This window comes from Theropithecus gelada, chromosome 8 (genome assembly GCF_003255815.1).
Source record: "Theropithecus gelada isolate Dixy chromosome 8, Tgel_1.0, whole genome shotgun sequence".
In the NCBI taxonomy this organism is placed as follows: domain Eukaryota; kingdom Metazoa; phylum Chordata; class Mammalia; order Primates; family Cercopithecidae; genus Theropithecus; species Theropithecus gelada.
This window is the reverse complement of record NC_037676.1, coordinates 102,587,399-102,608,547: the sequence shown is the minus strand read 5'-3', so window position 1 is coordinate 102,608,547 and position 21,149 is coordinate 102,587,399. Positions and strand designations below refer to the sequence as shown.

The following is a 21,149-nucleotide window of genomic DNA, read 5'->3' as shown; positions in this document are numbered from 1 at the left end:
ATCTGGATGTCAGACATCTAAAAAACAAATTAAAATTAGAAGACATAGGTACACTGCTCTAGATTTAGTATTTTGACCATCAGCACAAAATTACTGGATTTTCTGCATATTTTAAGCTGTTTGAGAAGTGACAGAAGAAACCTAATTTTCGCTGAATAACAGAAGCAAAAACTGTTATTTGATCATGTAGTAGATTTTCCTCTTGGGAAGTAAGTGTTTTCTATGTATGCAAACTTTTTGCCCTACCTTCATTTCCAGAATACCTGTCTAATGATGCGTAAATCATTTAGGCACATAGGTGGCTGTTAGATCCTGCTGAAGTGTTTGTGGTTAGAAGATGTTTATTGGTGGGATATTATAAATGTATAATTCTTGAAGTTGTAGTGTCAGGATACTTAACATGTTTTACGAATCCTGAAGCACTTCTGAAGGTAAAAGGTCCTTGTCTTTCCACAGTTAAAAAACTGGATGTAGTAAGGCTGTATGGTTTAAGGATCACAGAGTAATAGCAACTGAAAAGCATCATTCATTCATTTAATATTAAGCACTTGCTGTAAGGTACACATTTTGTAAAGCACTAAGTTACGTTACATTCCATTTCAGCTAACATTTAGTACAGTGCCAGGTTTGTTAGGCATGTTTAACACATGTCAATTTCACATTATTCTTAGAACATCTATTTGAGGTGAGTGGTATCCATATTTTGTGGTCCTGATCGCTGATTCAGGAATGTATCTTATCTAGGATATGATAACAAAAAATAGCTGAGCCAGGTCTTTTGACTCCCAAGTTCTCTTCTTTAAACATACAACACTGGATGTTTTTTGTTTGCATGTCCAGATCTACTCTCATTCACCCTTCTCTACCCTGCTCTGTGCCCCCCTCAGGAGGTTGACTAGAAGGACTGACTTAGAGGCAGTTGGCTTCTGGTTGGATTTACTCAATGTGAGGCACTGGCAGGATATTGGAGAGCCAAAGGAATGAAACATTCCTTTTCTATGTTTAGGTACACAGATATCATTGTGTTGCAGATGCCTCCATTATTCACTACAGTAACATACTGTACAGGTTTGTAGCCTAGGAGCAATAATCTATACAGTATACCCTAGGTGTGTAATAGGCTATAACATCTACGTTCGTGTAATTGCACTCTGATCACACAACAAAATCAATGACACATTTCTCAGAATGTATCGCCATCATTAAGTGATGCATAACTATATTTGTATAGATTGAGCTCTCTGTTCCTTATCTATCCTGTGTTTGTGAGGGAAAATATAAACTGAGGAACATGAGTGAAGTTTGTTTGAGTGAAATGTTTTTCCAGAAAACATATGTTAATTATGAGGTAAGCCATAGGAGGAAAAAACACATAGAAAAAGGCACATTAATCATGAGTTTCTGGGTCATATATGTATCACAAAGTGAACTTACCTTTGTAGACACTATGCATACTGCACATATTAAGAAAGTTTGGCTGGGCATTGTGTCTGACGTCTGTAATCCCAGCACTTTGGGAGGCCAAGGAGGGCGGATCACTTGAGGTCAGGAGTTCGAGGCCAGCCTGACCAACATGGTGAAACCTTGTCTCTACTAAAAATACAAAAATTAGCAAGACATGGTGGCGCATGCCTGTAATCCCAGCTGAGGCAGGAGAATTGCTTGAACCCGGAAGGTGGAGGTTGCAGTGAGCTGGGATTGCGCCATTGCACTCTAGCCTGGGCAACAGAGCCAGACTCTGTCTCAAAAAAAAAAAAAAAAAGTTCCCTTTGTGCCTTACCATAAAATGTAGCCACAATCCTGACTCCTAACATTGTACATTAATTCTCTCTGTTTGGAACTTTATATAAATAGAATTATACCACATACTCTTTTGTATGAGAGTCCTGTCTTGTGTGTAGCAGTATTTTGTTTCTTTTCATTGTTTCATTGCTTTAGAGTGTGAATATACCACAATTTATGTATTCATTCTATTGCTGATAAAAATATGGTTGTTTCCAATATTTTGAATATTATTACCAATGCTATTGTGAGCATTGTTAAGTATGTCATTTTTCTTATTCCTTCCTTTCTAGGAATAAAATTGTTGGGTAATAGGTTATCGCTGTATGCCAATTTTATAGATATTGTTAAACAGTTTTCCAAAGTAGTTGTGCCATTTTACACTCCCACCAGTAGTGTAAGAGAGTTCCTATTCCTCCACATCCTTGCTAACACTTAGAAATGACAGTCTTTTAATTTTAGCCATCCTATTAGGTGTGTTGTAGTCTCTGAATGGGGCATTAATGTGTTTTTTCCTGATGACTGATGATGTTGAGCACTTTTCATATGCTTTTGTGAAATGCCCCTGCCTATTTTTCTATTGGATTGTATATGTTTTCTTATTGATTTGTAAGCATTTTTTACATAGTCTGGGCACTGTGCCTTTATTAGTTATATGTGGCAAAAGTCTCCTCCCATACCCTTAATACTGTCTGTTGATTTTATTCTAGTCCAATTTATCAGTCTTTTATTTTATGGTTGGTATTCTTGTATGTTCTGTTTAAGAATTTTTCCATTGAAATAGTCTCTTCTCTTGTCTCCTAGAAGCTTTACATTCAGATCTGTAAACCATTTGTAATTGATTTTCATATATGGGCAAGCCATCCATCCATCAAGTTTCCTTTCTTTTCTCAGGTGGATAACCGGTAGACATAGTACTTTTCTTTTTTTAAAGGCCATTTATTCTCAGTCCTCAGCAACATCACGTTTGTCATAAATCAAGTCTCGTGTGTGTGTGTGTGTGTGTGTGTGTAGGACTTTTATTTTATTTTATTTTATTTATTTATTTTTGAGATGGACTCTCACGCTGTCGCCCAGGCTAGAGTGCAGTGGCGCAATCTCGGCTCACTGCAAGCTCCGCCTCCCGGTTCACGCCATTCTCCTGCCTCAGAAGAATACTCTGGAGTAGCTGGGGCTACAGGGACCCGCCACCATGCCCGGCTAATTTTTTATATTTTTAATAGAGATAGAGTTTCACTGTGTTAGCCAGGATGATCTCAATCTCCTGACCTCGTGATCCACCCGTCTTGGCCTCCCAAAGTGCTGGGATTACAGGCGTCAGCCACCACGCCCGGCCTATATGGGACTTTTTCTGGACTACTTTCTGTTCCACTGATCTTTGTATTCATCCTTGTGGCATAGCACACTATCTGATTACTGTAACTTTATAATATTATATCTAGCGGCGTTAGAGCCCTTTCCCCACTTTGTTCTGCAAGATTATGTAAGCTATTCTTAGCCCTTTGTATTTGCATGTATACTTGATTGTCAGTTATAAACAACAACAGAAAGACCTGCTAAAGGCAGTGAGAAATCATTGAAGTCAGAGTGATAATGACCAGAAGTTTTTTTCTAAGATTTTAAGAATAATTAGGTCAGCTCAAATCTAGAATCTTTTATTAAGATTAAAGAATGCCCTTTTTGTTATTTCAGCATTAGTCTTGTAGTTTCTTATAGACTATTTGATAAATTGGCCTTATTTAAAAAAACAACAGCTACTAATGGTTAAGGAACATACTTGTTTGAAATTTGATATTTATGAAAATATACAAACTAAGAACATAATTAAATGATCTTGATTTTTTTATTTTTTGTTTTTCAGAACATCCGTGATAACAGTCTTCTGTAAATCGAACTTTTGAAGAATTCTCTGAAAGAACCAAGTAGAATATTCTTACATCATGACTTACTCTGAATGCAAGAACAAGAAATAGGTTTTATCTCTAAATATAATGAAGGGCTGTGTGTAAACACTGACCCTGACTCAATTCTAACAAACATTTTAGACATGAGTTTACATCGGCAAATGGGTTCAGATCGAGATCTTCAGTCCTCTGCTTCATCTGTGAGCTTGCCTTCAGTCAAAAAGGCACCCAAAAAAAGAAGAATTTCAATAGGCTCCCTGTTTCGGAGGAAAAAAGATAGCAAACGTAAATCAAGGGAGCTAAATGGCGGGGTGGATGGAATTGCAAGTATTGAAAGTATACATTCTGAAATGTGTACTGATAAGAACTCCATTTTCTCTACAAATACCTCTTCTGACAATGGATTAACTTCCATCAGCAAACAAATTGGAGACTTCATAGAGTGCCCTTTGTGCCTTTTGCGGCATTCTAAAGACAGATTTCCTGATATAATGACTTGTCATCATAGATCTTGTGTGGATTGCTTACGACAATATTTAAGGATAGAAATCTCTGAAAGTAGAGTTAATATTAGTTGCCCAGAATGTACTGAACGGTTTAATCCCCATGATATTCGCTTGATATTAAGTGATGATGTCTTGATGGAAAAATACGAAGAGTTTATGCTTAGACGGTGGCTTGTTGCAGATCCTGATTGCAGGTGGTGTCCAGCTCCAGATTGTGGGTAAGAAGATATTGTTTGATTTTTCTTGAGTTAATTTTTTTCTCTGTGGATAAAATAATTTGCTGTTACTCAAAAATTTTTACGTGCTGGAGAATTCATTCAACAGGCCTGTTGAGTGCACACCATATATCAGGCACTATGCTAGCTGTTAAAGGCAGTGATCCTGTCTTACTCATTTCTGTATTGTCTCTGCGTTACATATTCACGGAGCACATTTAAAAGAAAAGGGTAAGGTGGTGGAGTTCAGGATCTACCTGAAATTGGTTTTCTCATCCATTTGGAGAATTTTGATTTTGGAATAACAGACGAAATGATGAGCATTGTTTGTGAAGAGGAGGTTATTTGTGGTCATAAACTCAAATGACCCTCTTCTTTATTTTTTTCTCTTTGTTGACATGTTTCTCATGAGAGATAAATGGCCCTTTTGAAAGGTACCTACCTTAGCATGTGCCACAGTATGATGTGTTCATGTTGATATACATAAACATTTGCTAGTCTCAAGTTCTAGGGGTTATGTAATATTTGATTTGCCTCAAGTTTTTGAATTAACACATACCGTATTCTCAACATTTAAAATAAAATAATTTTGCATATATATTTGATTATTATGTTGGTGAGCAGCTCCTGTTTATAGAGCATTTGTTGTGTACAGTTGTCAGAATTAGGGAAACAGTAGTCATATACTATTCAAGAATAGTAAAAGCCACAAACAATTAATGTGATATGTAGCACACTGTTAGTAAACCAGAGATTATAAGTAACGTTTGGGGAAACCCAGAACTTCCGAGATTATCTGGGTATAATCTCAGAGGCAAGACTGGAATGTGAGTTTCATTTATCAAATTACAATTTCAGGACTCGTTACCTGAATCAAATCCACGATTTAAAAGTTTCTTGAGTAGTGAATTTTCAGATCGCATCTAACCTACATTCCATAATTCTAAATGAGAAAAGTAGTGTTTCCTGCCTGTGCAAATCCCAGTTTTCCCAGGTATCGCTAGCACTTTATCATCCACCAAGGATTTCTGTGTAGTATACAACATTTTAAAATTACCTTTTAATATTTTATGAATTAATTAGTTGTATGTAGGGTTCAGATATTATTCATTATCAGATTTGAATTATGCTGTCCTATACTGCGGGGAGCTTATACTGTAATATAGATAAACAACAAAATATGGATGCTATCTAAACTGGGCCAAGGTTAGCTGTGTTTCCAGGTGTAATGGCAGAAGCAAACTCTGGGATGTATGCAGGGCTAAATTTTCAAGAAAAAGATGGGAAGAAAATAGAAATAATGAACAGTAGCTTTAAATAACTTGAGCAGAAGACAGTATTCTGACGGAAAAACAGCTTAGATATGATTGAATCACTCTTGATCCTGTGGACCGACCCCTGCATAACGTTTTCACAGGTGCAAGTGTGCGTTTCCACTGGTGCACAAGTGCAAGTTATACTCTTGAAATTAGAGTAGATTTCAAGTAGGATAGCAAATTTTAGTTTTAAAAAAACTTTTTGTGAGTCATTATAACAAATACTCCCATAGCAAGAGTTCAAATGCTGAGGAATATGTCTGTTATGTTTCATCTACGGAAAGAGTGTGGTTTTTCTGTCTATCCTTCATAGAACCCCAGGGTACAAGAGGTGCTTAATACATTCCTCTAAATTTTTAATAGCTTAAAAGAAATCTGCGACTGCACGTGGTGGCTCATGCCTGTAATCCCAGCACTTTGGGAGGCCAGGGTGGGAAGATAACTTGAACCCAGGAGGTCAAGGCTGCAGTGAGCCATGATTGCGCCACTACACTCCAGCCTGGGCAACAGAATAAAGCCCTGTCTTTAAAAAAAAAAAAATCTGACAATGATAAAACAAAGGAAAAGGAGACTTAAGTTGTCACAGCCTTTGGCCAGGAGTTATTAAGACAATAAATCCAGGGGCACAAACCTTCTGGTCACTTAATTGCTGTATGTTATCTTGTCCTGGGTTGATTGGTAATGTCATCATAATATATAGTTAACATTAGCAACCTAATTGAACATAGTAGGTAGGGCTAAAGCAAATTATAATTTGTATAAGAACTTGATTTTAGGGGAAGCATGCTGAACCAACTGGAAAAAGGATTGATTATTCAACATACAGAATTAGTTATTTGAGGGGGAAAACATTAGATTGTCACCACATATGTTAAAATCAAAACAGATTACAGAGGTGTAAGTTATATAAATAAACGGAAAAAATCAAAAGAAAATATAGGTGAATGATTAGCTAACCTACTGCCACATTGTGTATTAAAATTGAACACACATTTATTATATAACTGAGAATTTCAACTCCTAGATCGGTACTGTAGAGAAAATCTTTACTTGTATACCAGGAGATTTGTATAAGGATGTTCCACAATAACAAAACAAACAAAAAAATGTTCATTAACAGTAGAGTAAATATATTTAGTTTATTGGTTACCTCTTGAGAGTAGGAAGAGGGGATGTGAACTTCAGGGGGTAACCAGGTTACTTCTAAAGCCACTGATAATAAAGGTTCTGATTTCCAGTTCATGCTTAGTATACTGGCATAATTTTTGATAGCACTACATTTCTTTCTCAAAGTGTTCCAATTTAGATTGTGAGTTAATGATCATCCTACTGATAATGTTCTTAACTTGTGTGGTACATACAGGAGTATTTCTTTTACTATTCTTTATAAACCCTTTTATATATATTTCTTAATAAAGATTTTTTTCAGAAACTCATACTTTGGGATATTTTGGCACATTTTCTTCTCATTGAGACTTCGTTGTTAAAAAGTAAAATGGCTCAGTATTAATATTTTAGAGATGATAATTCAAATGTTAAGTATAAAATATCATAAAATAATAGAAACATTTGCTTTACTAGACTCCGTTACTATGAAAACAACCACATGATTGTTATGTAAGTTTAACAAATAATTGTCCTTGATTAATTTGGCTATACATTAATTTTTGGTGTTATTGGTTGTCAGTAGTCTTACCCACAAAGGACAGAGGAAAAAACGTCACAGATTACTTTTGTGTATTCTCTTTTATACTTGGCTTATACTGCTCTGTAAGTTGTTATGGTCGTATTTCACATACTTGATGATGTAGGTTTTATGGTTGTGTTTTGAAGAAAATGTCACCCAATAATATAAAATTTGTGTGTATACTTTGAAAACGTAGGATACTATACAAACCCTCATTAAAAGTTAGCTTTACTTATTATGAGCTGTAAATACCTGATTTTGAGTCCCTATTCTATCATGTTATAAGGATTAAGTGAGATCTTTAATGCTATTACTAGCAAAATTCCTAGTACACAGTAAATTTGTCATTGCTCTTACTATTCTTCATCTCTATTTCCAAAGTTTTGCTTTTTTAAAAAATCAGATAATCATTCAAATATTTAATGCACCTATGTGCCAGGTACTGGAGATTTATTAATGAACACAAGACAAAAATCTCTGACCTATTGGAGCTTACTGAAGCCTTTGAAACACACAGAGGACCCCCCTTTTTTTTTAAATTAAAACCCCATTTTTTATTTAAATCTGCCATAGGGAATATTGGTAAATTTCTGAATATTTGGTTTTTATAAAAATGTTTAGCCACGGTGCCAGGACCATAGGCATATATGTAGTATTTAGCCCCTTTTATTATATAACACACTTGAAATGTTCTTTTCCAGAAATGCTAGATGTGAAATTATGAATTTTTTCTTTTGCATTTGTTATTTATAAACATGGCCATTTTCTGTATCTGACATTAATTTTACTTAAACATACAGTTTAACACACCTTGAGAAATACTGTACTTACCACAGAGTAGAAAAGAGTTCTACCTGACCTGATTTCCATTTAAGATCTCTTGGGGTTTCTGACCTAATATTCTTTCCACTCTTGAGGGCTAGGACTGATCACACTTGTTTAAAGGACGGTATTTCTAAAAATCCCACTTGAGGAGGGGCCCAGAGGGCCAAATTTGAGTGCTGTGATTTAACCAGAGTGAGTCTCACTAGACAGCTTCTAGAACATGCCAGTCCTCACAGGTTCAGAGAAAAATACAGCCATAGTTAAGGAGAAAAATTGGGGGAGGGATCCCAGTGTGCAAGGAGGAGAAGCATAGAAGTTGCCTTGAATAAAAATACCTGATTACCTTCTGCCTTGGAGTCCTAGTTTGTACATTGTCTAGGCAGATAGCAAAAAGTCGTTGTTTTGGTTTCTATCACCTGTTTTCAGTTGGCTAAGGCCACCCTGCTACCAGCACACATTATCCCTGTCATCCCATGTGAGTGCTTCTGACTTTGCTGGGGAGCTTTGAATATACAAGAACATTTATTATACTGGGACGTAATTAGTGATTTATTGTCTGTGAGCCTCCCAAGGATCCTCCAGAAAAGTTCGTTTTTGCTTTTGGAACCACAGGCTAACCTCATGTTCAATAAAAAAATTGTTCAATGAACCAGCCTGACTGTATGCCACTAGCATAACTCATATACTTTTGGGTAATGTAATCAACTATAATTGGCTTTGTAAGCTTCAAGCTGGTTTGCTATGACATTTAAATGGCTTTCAATGATAACTTACTCTGGTGGAGAATATTGTTATTAATAGATTAAAAAAAATAGGGCCATAGGCTTGGGGACTAAATAACATGTATTTTTAGAATTTTAATTAATGTCTGTGTAACTCTCATTCTCATCCAACAAAGATGTGTTTTAGCTATACCTTGACCATCTTTTGACATGCTGGAAATGCTTTTGTAGACTGGCCTTTTACAAATTTTGCAGAGACCACAGATCCTACTTAGATTTTATCCAGAGAAAATAAGTACATGGGACTTAGAAAACAGATTTGGGGTATAAAGAGCCATAATGAATAAACCACATTTCAGGGGAAGCTGTAATTCATGACTAGTGATAAATTGTATGTGTTAGAACACACATACATAAGCATATTCTAAGAGTTAATAGCTTGAACTGAGAGTGCTATTTTTAATTTATTCTTCCTAACCATAAAATTAATCCAGGTATATTTTAACACTAAATAATTCAGTATACTATGTGGGTAGTTCTTTGAAGTTTAAAAATCACATTTCCTGTGTCTTCTGACAATGTAATAAACTTTAAGCATTTCAGATTTTGAATTTTTTGACTAGGGATGCTCAACCTGTATATTACTCCTGTACCAAACATTGTTAATTGATACTAAGATCTTTGGTGGTGTTTTTATGAGTCAATAAAAATAACATGCTTCCCCTCCACCCTCATTCAAGACCATATTAACATATGACCCAGGAGACATGTCAGCTTTCTCTAGTTAGTTGACTAAAGAATGTGGCTTTGGATATGCAGCCAAAATGGCTTGCTAACACTTCATCCCTAAGTTGGACAGACTTCCCCAATTAGTCTTAGGCATGTAGGCCTGAGAACAACTGAAGGCCTCTCCTGCAGCATGTAGTGGAAAACAGAACAGAACGCATCCTGTCTGCAGGATGCAAATCCTAGAAAAGGGAACCAGGAGATGAGCCTCACTTTGTCTAGACCTTCTCTCAAGTATCTTAAGTAAGTTATTCCTTTTTCACTGGAATAATCAAAACGTTAAAGTAGAATCATGAGCCTCTTGATTCTGATATAAAACTTGACTGTTCCCCTTAACTGGATCAAATAATTTTGTTATTTCTGATTATATTTTCTTTCTGTTCTTACTTTAAAGATAAAAGAAAGTTATTTAAAGATATGTTAAAAGCTTTATGCTTTAAAAAATTATTTTGGACTTACAGATACTTCTTCATTCTCTTTTAATTGACAGAAGTGACATGAGAGACAGTGTCATTTTTTAATCAAAATATTTATTGAGACTGTCATGTCTTTCTTAGGATTACATTTCATGTTAGGTATTTTTTTTTCTTCTTTCTTATTCCTTACAAGGAATTTGCTCCAGGTGGAATATATCACCCTAGCTGGTATCCCTACTTGCTTGATGTTATCAGTAATATAATTTGTAAAACATTAGTACTATGAAATTCTCCCAGGAGATATTATAAATGACTTAATTTAAATAAATTAAGAAAATACTGCATACTATGTACTGAACATTGGTATGTTAAAAATTCTTTTAGCAAATCCTATAATAGAAAACAAAAACTTCCTTAATTTTACTTGGCATTTTCCTAACTTGACCACTGAATTCTTAGTGTGGATCACCTGTTAACAGTGCAGTGAACAGAAGATACTTCTGGAGAAACTGCTGTTTCAGCCCCTTCCTGTGTTCCCCACTTTCTTCCTGTCCATCCACTCCTAGGTTAAGCATTTCAAGTACAGTAGCTAGAGACCTTCAGCTGAAGGATAGAGAAGGAAAGTAAGGCTTGAATTAAATAATGGACCATAGAAAGAAATGGAACTAACCACCAAACTAAGGTTTGGGTGCTGTTTGAGCCAGAGGGGTTCAGTTATTTCTGAGACCACCTATTGAGCCTGTTCTTTTTCCAAATAACACATTATAGCGGAGCAGAGAGACTCATGGAATTTTCTGTAAAGCAAGGGTTTTGTATTTAATTTAGTTTTACCATTTGCTTCCATTATAATTTGAGAGTTATTTTTCAATGGAAAATAAATTTAACTCCCACAAAAGGAAAGTCATCTTCGAGAGGCCTGACAAGCTGTTTTCAAAATGTGTGAATGCTAGGTACATTTAATTTCTTGATATATTACAGAACTTGCCTAATACTGTTATGGTTAGGATTGAATACATATGAATGTGAAACACCTCCATAGGAAGCACTCAATGAGTGTTAGTGTAAGAAAAACTACTAGACAAACTGTTCTAACTTTTGTCATCAGATTATACATTTATGAAAACATTTGGTCAGTATTATTAAAGTAATCCTGTTTTTCTTTGGAATTTGTGTAAATTCAGTAGACTTGAATGTTTAGTTCTAGGGGAAGGACATCTTAGCTTTTCCATTTAAAAAATACTGAGACGTAGCATAAAATGTTGGTACTTTAACATTTGAATACACATAATGTGCCGTGAACTAAACTCTCCTTTTCGCTGTACCCCTGTAACCCTGCCTCTCCTGTCTTCCTCTCTTCTCTCCCCATCTCTCTTCACAGACACACAAACACTACATATGTATAATCTTATTTTAATCTCACAACTCTTATTTATTATTTCCTAGTTTTGGGGATATATTTTGACCAAATGTCAGGTGGTCAAAGTCAGATATCTCCATCATAGTATGATGAACTTCTGGGATACAAGAATAAATGGAAATTTTTATTTAATTTTTAAAAACTAGCAATCAAGGGCAGGGCACTGAATGGATGTTTGTTCAAATCCAGCCCTGCCCCTCAGTGACTGGCCAATTCACTTTATTTCTTTTAACTTCAGCTTCATTATCAAAGTGGAGGAATTACGATTATAAGTAATCGTAGAGTGTATAGAGATAAAGTGCTTTAAGATAGCTATCTTAAGAGATTGGAGTTACGAAAAATTCAAAAATGAAATAAGAAAGGAAGCCAGGAGTGGTGGTTCACACCTGTTATCTCAGCACTTTGGGAGGCCAAGGCCGGCAGATGAGGCCAGGGAGTTGGACACCGGCTGGTCAACATGGCAAAACCCCATCCCTACTAAAAATACAGAAAATTGAGGCTGGGTGCGGTGGCTCACACTTGTAATTCCAGCACCTTGGGAGGCCGAGGCGGACGGATCACTTGAGGTTAGGAGTTCGAGATCAGCCTAGCCAACGTCAAAACCCCGTGTCTACTAAAGATACCAAAAAAATTAGCCAAGCGTGGTGATGCGTGCCTGTAATCCCAGCTACTTGGGAGCTTGAACCTGGGAGGCAGACGTTGCAGTGAGCCGAGATTGTGCCACTGCACTCCAGCCTGGGCAACAGCAAGACTCCATCTCAAAGTAAATAAAAAATGAAATAAAACTACAAAAATTGGCCAGATCTGGTGGCTCACGCTTGTAATCCCAGTTACTTGGGAGGCTGAGGTATGAGAATCACTTGAACCTGAGAGGTGGAGGTCGCAGCAAGCCAAGATTGCGCCACTGTGCTCCAGCCTGGGTGGCAGAGTGAGACTCTTGTCTTAAAAAAAAAAAAGAAAAAAAAAAAACTGGCAATCAAATATTAAATGTTTGACATGATAATGCAGGATTGGTAATTTCCCTTACACTACCAGCTATTAGTTTGCTCCTGATAAATATACCGTGTGTGTGTGTATATATATATATATATTTTATACTGTCTATTTAAAAAATTCTAAATAGATGTTCCCTTTAACATCAACACTATTCATATAATTCAAGAGAAAGTTTTATAGTAATATATTTTATAGGAGGAACACTGTATTTGGTATGAAGTTTGGATAAATCTCGAAAATCTTGTTCTCTATAAGCAGCCAGTTTCAATGAGCTTAAGTCTCTAGACTCAGAACTGTAAGGAATTATCATCTGAAAGCAATTTATGAAGCTGTTTTGAAGTTTAATTATCGAGAAGATCTGAACAGAGTTAGAAATAAAAGGAAAAAATTGAGAAGAAAATATGCTTTAGTTTCACAGTTTTCTCGCCAAACCCCTTCATGTTTTTATGGAAATTGTACCAGATTTTGGAACTTGTCATGAAATTTTTAAAGGGCAATATTGATTGTTCTGCTTTTAATTCTTCTTGTCAAGAAGAAGCACTTTTTTTTAAACTTAATTCATTAATTTTTTTTTTACTTAAATCATTAAAAATTAGGTCAGTTCTTAAAAGTTTGTGTAGTGCTGTGAATACTAGTATATTGAGCAGCCTTCTACAAAGGTTGGAATTATATGTAACCGAATTTCTATTAATCTGCCTTGTATATTTTTATAAATATTATTTGCTCAGAAACGATATGTTCTTCCTAAATTTATATAGGCAAAGCACTCTTAGTGTTCATATTAGCTGTAAATTGTTTTCCTATTTAATTATTTGAAAGTTAAGCATGTAACTAAATTTGGCTTTTATAGTCATCACAAAGATTATAGCATTTTACTCTTGCAACATACTGGACATTTAAGTTATCCAGTAAAATTTCACCATATAAAGTATTTCTATTGTTAAGTTATGTCTAAAGTGCCAACCAATATTTATTTTAAGATGAGTATTCAGATATTAATATTCAATCCTAATAACATAATTTATATTATTTATGTAGAAATGATTGTCACTTGTATGATCACGTGGTCAGTAGTCAAGCACAAGTGCAGGGCTATGAGAAATGTCATCAAAGCAGCCATTTGCTTATTTGGCATTCTAAAGGCCAAGGCCAAAGCTGAAGATTATTTTGGCTGAATACTGAGGCTAAGCCAAACTAAAGTGAATGCCTGTTTTATGTATGAGAAAACTTAGTTGTAGGGAAATTATGTAATTTATGGTGGAAGTAGAATTTGAACTGGCCGTGCTAAAACCTCTTTGCTGCCTTTGTAAATTGTAACCAACTTCAGAAAATAGTTTTGGCATTGTCTCCTGCATACACAGATTTCTCCATTCTGCCCCTCCTCTTTCCTTCTTCCTTCCTTCAATAAAAGGTAGGTACAGAAAAAGTTTGGAAGAGAATGCCATTTCCTTTTCACTGACTTTATTGTTTTAAAACAAAGACTACACTTTAGTGTATAGATCCTTTAGATTATAACTTTGATTTTAAAAAATGAGCTCTTTTTTCTTTATCTGGGACTGCAATGAATAAGCTGTCTTGGGAATTTTAAAGCTCAGGGAAATGAAGCTTTGTTAAATGACCCATTGCTGATTATACATTGCCTTTAATTCAATCCTATTTGAACATGTGTGTGATAGAGAATGGTAATTAGATAATTGGTCTTTCAGAAATAAGATGGAATTTAAGATGTGTTTAAAGAGTACATGGTACTTGGGAGGCCGAGGCGGGCAGATCATGATAAATATACCGTGTGTGTGTCAGGAAATCGAGACCATCCTGGCTAACATGGTGAAATCCCGTCTCTACTGAAAATGCAAAAATTAGCCGGGCGTGGTGGTGGGTGCCTGTAGTCCCAGCTACTCAGGAGGCTGAGGCAGGAGAATAGCTTGAACTTGGGAGGTGGAGATTGCAGTGAGTCGAGATCACACCAGTGCACTCTAGCCTGGGCAACAAAGCGAGACTGTCTCAAAAAAAAAAAATAAATAAATGAAGAGTATGGTACTAAGGGACCAACAAGTCTAAAAATGGAGGGAACTCCTTGACTCTTAAAATCCTGCACAATTTTATAGAGTATCTTGAAAATTGCAATCTCAGTTACAGTTATTACTTAAATTTTATTGCCAGCTCTGAAAACTCCCCTAAATTTCCAGGCAAAAGGAAATATTTAGTATTTATAAAAGACATGCATTGATAAAACTTGATTGTTGCTGCTTTCAAAGGGAAGTAGAAACTTCTAGAAATTTTTTAAATGAAAGTTTTATAGAGGTAATGGTAGATTCACATACAGTTGTAAGAAATAATTCAGAGATCCTATGTACCCTTCTCACTGTATGTCTCAGTGGTGCCATTTTGCACAAGTTATAGAACAATATCAGAACCAGGATATTGGCATAGATACAATCTACCAATCTCACTCAAATTTCCTGATTTCTAGTTATTTCTGTGCAGTGTATTTAGTTACATGTATTTTATCACGTTTAAGTTTGTGTATCCATCACCACAGTCAAGATACTCAACAGTTCCATCACAACAAAGATCCCTCATTTTACTCCTTTTTTTTCTTTTTCTTTTTTTTTCCGGTACAGTGGCACAATCTTGGCTCACTGCAACCTCTATCTGCCTCCCAAGTTCAAGCAGTTCTGCCTCAGCCACCCAGGTAGCTGGGATTACAGGTGTGTGCCACCACGCCTGGCTAGTTTTTTAAATATTTTTTCGTAGAGATGGGGTTTTGCCATGTTGGCCAGGCTGGTCTTGAACTCCTGACCTCAAGTGATCTGCCCACCTTGGCCCCACAAAGTGCTGGGATTACAAGTGTGAGCCACCGTGCCTGGCCTGTGTTGCTCTCTTATAATCACATGTACTTCCCCCCACTCTTTCCCTGACCCAATCCCCATTCCTAATCCTTGGCAACCACTAATCTGCTTGAATTTCAAAAATATTATATAAATGGAATCATACAGTATGTAACATTTTGAGATTGACTTTTTTCACTCGGTGTAATTCTCTGAAGATTCACCTAAGGTGTTACTTGTGTAAGTACTTTATTGATGGTAGTGTGTATGCACTATAGCTTATTTAACCATTTACCTTTTGAGGGTCATCTGGGCTCATTCCAGTTTTGGTTATTATGAATAAGGCTGCTGTGAACATTACACGTTTTTGTGTGAGCACAAATACTCATTTGTTTGGGATAAATGCCAAAGAATGCCCAGAATTTAAGTCATAAGTTTTTAAAGTGTCAAAAATATTAAGTCAGATAAAGGTGTTCATGCTAGTCATGAATCTACCGTTCTCAGTCTTTAATCTGAAGCAAAAAAAAAGAAACCAGTTTTTTTTTTTTTTTTGGCAGGAGATTGGCACCAAAGACCACTTTTGCCATGCATTTTACAAAGAAAAATGTGTGACTTCTGCATACCTACAAGATTATCACAAAATTTATAAATTGGCACAGTATGCCATTACCTGACAGTTAAAACTTACCTTTAGTCATTACATTTTTAAACAGGCATTCTTTTTTTCTTTTAACTTTTTCCACTTTAACAAGTAATTGTAGAAAATCAGAAATGTATAAACATATAAACAAGAAAATTAAAACCCAATACCAAGAAAACCATTATTAAGATTTTTGGTGTTTTTCCTTCTGGTCTTTTTTTGTGTGCATACAATACTGTATTAATTTAATATGTTTTTTAATAAAATTGGGATTAGGCTAAATGCAGTTTGGTGTCCTACTTAAAAGTCAAAATTTGAGGGAGAGGGGCAAGAGTTGGAAAACTACCTGTCAGATACTATGTTCACTATTTGGGCAGCAGAATCATTAGAAGCCCAAACCTCAGCGTCATGCAATAGACCATGTAACAAACGTGCACATGTACCCCCTGAATCTAAAAAAAAAACCCTGAAAGTTAAAAATTGAACTTTTAAAATATTTTATGCCATTTATATATCTTCATTCGTAAACTTCATTTTCCCCCATTTTTATATTGGTGAGATTGTGCTTATAACTGTTTGCTAATGTATAAATAGAAAATGTTTTTCAGGAATAATCTTTAGTTGGATACTTATTGAAATGAGTATCTCTTGTTTTATGTCACATTTTAAATCATTTTTCTTGTTCTTTCAAGATATGCTGTGATAGCATTTGGATGTGCCAGCTGTCCAAAATTAACTTGTGGGCGAGAGGGCTGTGGAACAGAGTTTTGCTACCACTGTAAACAGATTTGGCACCCCAACCAGACCTGTGATGCTGCTCGACAAGAGAGAGCCCAGAGCTTACGTTTGAGAACTATACGTTCTTCATCCATTAGTTATAGTCAAGAGTCTGGAGCAGCAGGTATTTATGTCTAATTTTTTTCTAATGAAATATTTGACACAAAACACTAGTTATTAACTTTTTAAAGTTAAGTATTCCTGTTTTCCTTTCACTTGCCAAAAGTGTTTTTAAGTGCATTTCTATCCCAGAAGCACTCATTCTTTCCTGTGGAAGAAAGTGGTTCTGAAATTAGAAAGATTTTATTGTTCAAGAAAAAAGGAAAAAAGGAAGTGTCATGATAATTTATGTAACTGGTAGCCAAAGATGGTCTGAAACTGTTGATTATAAAGGTATCTGTCCAGGTGTGGTAGTCACGCCTGTAATCCCAGCACTTTGGGAGGCTGAGGCGGGCCAACCACTTAAGGCCAGGAGTTTGAGAACGGCCTGGTCAATGTGGTGAAACCCCATCTCTACTAAAAATAATTTATATTCCTGCCAGCAGTGTATTGAGATAATCATGTACTTTATGCTACTAGAAAAAAAGTCTCATGAAGCTTTAACACAGAATATTCGACATTTAATACTTTTGTTACGTAAGTGTATTTTTATACTTGCTTGCTGATTTGTTTCTCTTTCCTAAAGATTTCTGGAACTCAGTAGTATTAGTATTAATTTGTAGGTATGGGTCCAGAAGCAATTCAGAGAGTACCTGAATGTACCTAAACTGTTCCCTAAAGAGTCAGCAGTAGCCACTGGGTAGTTCACTTGGAAATGATATTCCTCTCCTCCAAGTAGGGGGTGTGTATTTATTGGTCACAGAATACACAGTCATATAGAGCAAGAGAGAATGACTCTGGAATCAGACTGCCTGAATTCAAATCCCACATTCTCTGCTTATTCCTTGTGCAATCCTGAGCAAGTTACTTGTCTCATCTTTAAAATAAAGATGCTGGCCAGTCATGGTGGCTCATGCCTGTAATCCCAGCACTCTGGGAGTCTGAGGCAGGCAAATCACTTGAGATCAGGAGTTCAAGACCAGCCTGGGCAACTTCGTGAAACCCTGTCTCCACTAAAAAAATACAAAAATTAGCCGGGTGTGGTGGCGGGTGCCTGTAATCCCCAGCTACTCGGGAGGCTGAGGCAGGAGAATCATTTGAACCCAGGAGGCAGAGGTTGCAGTGAGCCGAGATTGTGCCACTGCCCTCCAGCCTGGATGACAGAGTGAGACTCCGTCTCAAAAAAAAAAAATAATAATAATAAATAAAGATACTAGTAATGCTTATATCCATATGGTTGAAATATTTCCTGGCTCATAGTAAGTGCTTTTGCTATATGAGGTAGGGGACCTTAGAGAAACCACAGTCACTTTCTAGAGATTTAAGTATGTCTGGGCTATTATTAAATTAAAAAATGACAGAAATGACTTTTATTATTTTTTAAAATAAAGATCATGATTTAGTTATCCAAATGAATATTGGTCTTCCTCAACGTAGCCACCATGGGAGTTTTTGTGTTTATTTCAGCAGTACTTCCCTGGAATGCCTCATTGGCATAACCTTTAGGTTACGTCAGTTTAATATCAGTTTGATTTCTGAGAATGACTAGAAGTTACTTTAGAGCTAAGTCTAACAGCTAGAGTATCATACCAGGTTGGATTATTGGTTTCAGATAGATGCAGAGTGAGATGTGACTATATGATCATGAGTGATTTTTCTTTTATATAAAGGAGATTTGAAGGTAATTATGAAAGAAAACCTTACCAAATGCTTTGAGCCAAACAATAACATTGTTGGAATAAATAGTCTCAAGGTGATTGTTTTAAAAAAAACTTTATTTGGAATTTGTTCCATGTTTGTTTAAAAATCTTGGCGCAATGGCTCACACCTGTAATCCCAACACTTTGGGAGGCCAAGGCAGGAGGATCTCTTGAGCCCAGGAGTTCAAGACCAGCCTAGGCAACGTGGCAGGACTCCTTCTCTACAAAAAATTTAAAAAATTAGCCAGGCATAGTGATGGGCACCTCTGGTCCCAGCAAGCCAGAAGGCTGAGGTGGGAGGATCGTTTGAGCCTAGGAAGTCAAGGCTGCAATGAAATGTGATTGTGCCACTGCACTGCAGCCTGAGTGACAGAGTGAGACCCTGTTTCCAAAAACAAGAGGAAGAATTAAAAGTGCAGTGAGGGCCGGGCGCCGTGGCTCGTGCTTATAATCCCGGCACTTTGGGAGGCCGAAGTGGGCAGATTGCTTGAGCTCAGAAGTTCTCAAACTTCAGCAGCCTAGGCAACATGGTGAAATCCCGTCTCTACTAAAAATACAAAAATTAGCCATGTGTGGTGGTGTGCGCCTGTAGTCCCAGCTACTTAGGAGGTTGAAGTGGAGGATTGCTTGACCCCAGAAGGTGGAGGTTGCAGTGAGCTGAGATCGTGCCACTGCACACTAGCCTGAGCGACAGAACAAGACCCTATTTAAAAAAAAAAAAAAAAAGTGTAGTGAACTTGGCTTATCACAGACTTGTAGAAAGTTAAAAAGGAAGCTACCATCTAAATGGTTTTATTACTCTTATTGTAGATATTTTGGTATTGTTTGTTTTCTGTATCATGATATGCTGAAAAACTAGTTTTACTTTTATTATTAATTAGTATAATAATTAGGTTTTTTTTCCCTAATTGGTTACAGAAGATAAATGTGTGCTTAGTTACATAAGGTACATTAACATTTGTGTTTATAAAATAATACAATATTTATAGTATAATGTTTACATTTGTCTTTAAATTGTGACAGTAGTGCATCCACTTGAGGCTCTTTCTTATAGCTACTAGGTTTATGCACTTGGAGTTAAATTTTAAATGAACCACATATGTTTCATTTTTGTTACTGTAGTTTTCCCGTTTTATAAAAATAAACTATTTAATTGGCTCCCCACTCCTGCCTGTGTCCCCTTACTACTACCACCCTAAGAGATAATCTTTGTTAACATTTGAGGACATGGTGATTTGTAACCTGTTGTTTTTTCTTAATATGACAGTGGCCCATATTTTAACAGTAAACAAACAGATAAAGAAGACAAAAGCTTAGCCAAACACTGTAAATAGAAATGGGAAGCTTTTTCATATGAGGGAACTGTGGCTTAATTGATTCTTGAGGAATGGGGGATCAACTGACCCTAAACAATTTCATTTAGGATTTTTGCATTATGAGAGTATTTGGAGAGAAATATGTCATCCTGTAATGTGCACAGTAAATTTTTCCTAATTTGTTGCTTTGAGGAAAGACAAAGCAAACTAAACAGCCTTTCATAGGTAAATAAGTATAGAGAGTGAAAGATGTGGGTATAAGTATATAGAGACCTATCAAAAATACATTGCTTGTGGTATTAATTCTCTAACATGTAATTTTAGCATATTAAAAGGCTTTTTTATGTTTTTAGAACCGTAGGAATAAATGGAGATGTTACCTTAGTTTGTTCCAAAGATTGCATGCATCAGTACCAAAGCTTGAGTCTTTTTACTCCCCCGTCTTATTGAGATACCTACTACTTGAGCATACTTGGGTATGAGAAAGTTTATCGATTAACATGCTGCTTAAGCGGATAGGATTAGCATTTCTTTAATTTGGTATACTATGTGCTGTATCAGGCATAAAAGCCAGCTTTTTTTAGTCATACCCCAATGTTTAAAATTGTTAAATGCAGACTTTATGTTCTTTTAATCATTTAAGTCATGACATGAATATTTCTAATTTGTATATTCTAGTAATTATCAATTGTCCTGGTCTGGCTGCTTAGGGTATCAGTTTGCTCAAAATTGCTTGAATCATTAAAATAAATACTAATTGTGAGCATTGACCAGATCTTAAGTTTAGAAAAAAAGCATCTTTGGTCCTAGAAGAAGCACTAAGGAAACCTGAATTAACTGATATAGCACAGGTAAAGTTTGACCATAAAACTTGTAGAAAGAATGGAATATAGCTTAATGCTTATAATGTAAGACATTGGAGCAAATACTTAGATTCAGTGATTAGCACTATAAATATCTTTACTAGACTGTGAGTAGTTGAAAAATATAGCTGGCTAATAGTAATTACAAGTTACTATTTAAACAGATGCCAACATGCAAAATAGTTATAATTTTCCTAAAGTTATGTTATACTTGATTTTAACTTGACACCATTGTGCATTGTAACCGTATTATTATACAAGGAGCATATACCAATAACAGTTGAGTAAATGGGTGAGTAAATGAATAAAATGGATAAACACAACTAATTTAAAAGTCATGAGCATAACTAA

General features: G+C 35.9%; 1 protein-coding gene across 6 annotated transcripts in view; it reads left to right on the top strand.

Moving 5' to 3' along the window:
• RNF19A (ring finger protein 19A, RBR E3 ubiquitin protein ligase) overlaps positions 1 to 21,149 on the top strand; it is a 78,226-nt gene that overhangs the window by 43,279 nt on the left and 13,798 nt on the right. For 5 of the 6 annotated variants that reach the window (XM_025394113.1, XM_025394114.1, XM_025394117.1 and 2 more), the window contains 2 exons: positions 3,644 to 4,410; positions 16,736 to 16,944. In XM_025394113.1, the coding sequence (XP_025249898.1) occupies positions 3,737 to 4,410; positions 16,736 to 16,944 (883 nt within the window). In that variant the 5' untranslated portion in view covers positions 3,644 to 3,736. Of the gene's footprint in view, positions 1 to 3,617; positions 4,411 to 16,735; positions 16,945 to 21,149 lie in introns of those variants that run through there. The other variant, XM_025394116.1, reaches the window with a different exon arrangement.